The 2,931-nt window shown below is 43.4% G+C and overlaps 1 protein-coding gene across 1 annotated transcript in view; it reads left to right on the top strand.

The window, feature by feature from the left end:
• Positions 1-2,931, top strand: part of Crym (crystallin mu) — a 15,665-nt gene that overhangs the window by 5,444 nt on the left and 7,290 nt on the right. Inside the window, exon 5 of the mRNA XM_021205234.2 lies at positions 935-1,118. Coding sequence (XP_021060893.1) covers positions 935-1,118 — 184 coding nt within the window. The remainder of the gene's footprint in view (positions 1-934; positions 1,119-2,931) is intronic.

The raw sequence follows: 2,931 nt of genomic DNA, 5'->3' as shown, positions 1-2,931 counted from the left end.
AGCGGTTAAGAGCACTGACTGTTCTTCCATAGGTCCTGAGTTCAAACCCCAGCAACCACATGGTGGCTCACAACCATCTGTAATGAGATCTGATGCCCTCTTCTGGTGTGTCTGAAGACAGCTACAGTGTACTTACATATAACAATAAATTAATCTTTAGAAAAAAGAGAGAGAGAGAGAGAGAGAGGCAAGAGCATAAAAGAGAGAGGAGGGGCCAAGCAGCCCCTTTTATAGGGCCATGCCTACCTGGCTGTTGCCAGGTAACTGTGGGGAGGAGCATACCTGGCTGTTGCCAGGCATCTGTGGGGGTGGAGTTTAGACAGAATACCAACAACAAGAGCTCAGCCCTCAACACCGCCAGCACCTGCTCACCTCCTACACCACCGCACCTTCCAGGATTCTGGTTGTGGCTTCCACAGTTGGTCTTTTTATCTGCTGCACCTTTTACCTAAAAACGATTTGCTTTTAAATCCTTCCTTATGTTGCATTGATTAAGCTCTTCCGCAACAAAACACTTTTCATGGATCTTGTACCTGCTGCAACTCTGATACAGGGTTTCAAACATAGGCTAAGTTCCACATTGTCTTTACCCATTTCACAGATGTGGAACCTGAGGCTGAATGAGGGAAAGTCATTGCAGGAATAATACAAAGTGAAGGAAGGGTTGGTGTCAAGCCCGAATGGCTCTAGAACCTGCTCTGTAATCATTTAACCATTGAGTCTGTGTCCTGGCCTAAAACTGGAAAGTATTCACCTTGTTAAGTCCGGGAGGCAATTTTATTTGTCTGAGCAGATATCTGTTTCAGTTAGTGCTGTGTCCTTGATCAAATATCCATTGTTTAAAGACACCATTGTCACCATCAGAGCAGTGTGGGTGGCTGTGGCATCTGCAGGGAAGAACTACACCGCTGTCCCTCTTGTCACCCATTCTAAGGTGAGAATGTGGAACCGCACCAGGGAAAACGCTGAAAAGTTTGCAAGCACAGTGCAAGGAGATGTTCGGGTTTGTTCCTCAGTGCAGGAGGCTGTGACAGGTGCTGATGTCATCATCACAGTCACCATGGCAACAGAGCCCATTTTATTTGGTGAATGGGTGAAGCCAGGGGCTCACATCAATGGTAAGTCACGCTCCCAGACTGGATCCTGGCTTTATTTGTAAAGGTGGTTTCTCCTTCATGTAGGTATCTATCCCCACTCCTGTCTACATCTTCTTTTTAAGGGTATCTATATGAGCTTATGCTCAAAAAGTGTAGGCAGGGAGATGGAGGGTTGCCTGGGCTACTTACAGAGACCCTGTCTCAACAAAACCCAAAGGCTACTGAAGGATGGGTGTCCTGAAAAACTGTGCCTCAAATGTAAAAAGGAAATTAAATGTAAAGCTGGTGATTATTTCACTGCTGAATGTCCTGTAGGGTGGAACACTGCACAAATGGTCAGCCACAACTTCATCCTTAAATGTGACAAAATTCAAAGCCTAATGAACAAACAAATAATGCTTCATCTGGGTTTGGTTTGTTTGACTTTTTGAGACAGTGTCTCTCTGTGTGGTCCTTAAACTTTTAATTTTCCCTCCTGTGCCCACCAAGATTTGCATGACAGGCCTGACCCATCACCCCAGCCCAAATATTTTTTTTAACATATAAAAGTATAAACAATTTCCAAAAGTGATTACATTACAAAAAAGGATTTAATGTGGCATATAGATGCTTTTGATATGTGTAATAGGAGGCGGGATAGGAGGGTATTCTAAACATAAGGGCACTGGAGCCTCTGAAGACCTTCAAATAACCTTAGAGATTATAGCGAAAGTTGGACTGTATAAAATACTTAACTATAATGGGAGCTGTCCTGAATTTTATATGTGTATTTGTATGTGCACATGCATATGTACCCATAAGTGTTTGTATATATGCATGTGTTGATGTTGAATGCCTTCCACAGTGACTCTCCAACTTATTTTTGAGACAGTTCTCTCACTGAATCCAGCACTCACTAATTAACTAGACTGGCTGGCCAGAGAACTCCAGGGATCACCTATTTCTGTCTGCTGCCCAGCCACTCCACAGGGTCAGAGATATGCATAACTATGACCACATGTTTTACTTGGGTGTTGGGTATGATTCCACAGTAAGCACTTGACTATTTAATCTATATCTCTGATCCTCTTGATTATGATATATGTATGTGTTATACATGTATATACATATAGTATATGTAAATATATTATATGTATAATGTATATATGTTAGATATAGTCACTTAATCCTTCCAGCAACCTTAGAAGATAGGAAATAATTATCTTGACCCCTAATTTATAGGGGGGTAAACCAAGTCAAGGAGAGATTAAGTAACTTTCAGGAGTCAGTCTTGGGGGCAGAGTTGGGTTTGAACTGGGGTAGTCTGCCCTCAGAGCTGGGGCTCTTGAATAGTACTTAACATTATCCTCCAAAAAGAAGTCTGGCTTCTGACTGCTGGGCAGACAGACAGCAGAGGCTTGAATTTAGTCACAGTGCTCTTCCATGTAATGACAAGAACATGAAATCATCTCAGAAGCTGAAATCCCTGCACATATGGACAGATGAGAAACAGGAGTCAAGCCAAGAGATTATGTGTTCATTCATAAATGTTCACTGGGTCTACACCACGTGCCAGCCATTGTTGTAGCTGCTGAGGGATGCCACAGGAAACAGAGCATCCAAGGGCATGGCTTTCCTGCTGGCACTGAGAATCTGCTCAAGGTTAGGCTGGTTCTCTGTTCAAAGTTCCCAGGGATGAAAGCCATGTTTATTGGGCTATCCTCTCATCTAGTCTCAAGGGTCCTCTTCCGGGTTCATGTGGTAGCAGGATTCAGTCCCTCTCAATATAGTATGGGACAGGGGAACTGGAGGATTCTCTCTCTCTCTCTCTCTCTCTCTCTCTCTCTCTCTCTCT

The sequence above is a fragment of the Mus pahari genome, chromosome 1 (assembly GCF_900095145.1).
Source record: "Mus pahari chromosome 1, PAHARI_EIJ_v1.1, whole genome shotgun sequence".
NCBI lineage: Eukaryota > Metazoa > Chordata > Mammalia > Rodentia > Muridae > Mus > Mus pahari.
Note: the sequence above shows the minus strand (reverse complement) of the source record. Positions and strands in the feature narration are given on the sequence as shown.